Raw genomic sequence first — 688 nt, 5'->3', positions numbered from 1 at the left:
GCGTGTTCATTCCCAGTATTTAGCTTCTCACATATTATGTGTATACTGTATTAGTGAAGGTTCCTTTTCTTACCCATCCAGCTGATAAGGGGGTAGAGCTGCAGGAGGAGCAGGGTACGGGCGTTCATGGTGAAGTGTTTTCTGTGCGTGCCCAGGGTTAGTAGCGTTGGGTCTGTCGCCTGCAGGGCGGAGATGCAGCTGCTGTCTCATTTCCTTCCCTAATCTGCTAACGAGCGCAGCATTGAACATAAGGGAGCCACTCACACAGGAGGAGGAATAGGAACCCTGCCTAAAAGCAGTATGATTTGTCCGAGGAAACCAGCCAGCCCTGACACGTTTCGTGGGACCACTCTGCTGAAGAGGGAGTTTGCCCACCAAACGCAGCAGGGCTGGTTACCTCAGGTACATTCCTTCTGCGTCTTGTAACCCACAAAAATGGCTAACAATTCTATCTTCATCAAATCGGCAAGATATTCGGGGGGGGGGGGTGAGAGGATAAACAACGCAGCGATTTGAAAAATTACGTAAAGATTAAAATCTCGATCCATAATTATAACAAAAATATATTAACATTAATATCATTTTAATGTATGATAATATTAATAATAATTATTATTATAATTATTTTAATAATCTATTAACATTAATATTATAATATTAATATAATAATAATAAAGATAATATAATA

The 688-nt window shown here is 40.4% G+C and overlaps 1 protein-coding gene across 1 annotated transcript in view; it reads right to left on the bottom strand.

Moving 5' to 3' along the window:
• The window catches only part of ICAM4 (intercellular adhesion molecule 4 (Landsteiner-Wiener blood group)), a 15,310-nt gene extending 15,060 nt beyond the window's left edge, over positions 1-250 (bottom strand). Inside the window, exon 1 of the mRNA XM_075577419.1 lies at positions 74-250. Within this exon, the coding sequence (XP_075433534.1) occupies positions 74-128 (55 nt within the window). The 5' untranslated portion in view covers positions 129-250. The remainder of the gene's footprint in view (positions 1-73) is intronic.
• Between the last annotated feature and the right edge of the window lie 438 nt (positions 251-688).

This window comes from Ascaphus truei, chromosome 20 (assembly GCF_040206685.1).
Source record: "Ascaphus truei isolate aAscTru1 chromosome 20, aAscTru1.hap1, whole genome shotgun sequence".
In the NCBI taxonomy this organism is placed as follows: domain Eukaryota; kingdom Metazoa; phylum Chordata; class Amphibia; order Anura; family Ascaphidae; genus Ascaphus; species Ascaphus truei.
The sequence above is the reverse complement of the archived record's forward strand: the minus strand, read 5'-3'. Positions and strand labels throughout refer to the sequence as shown.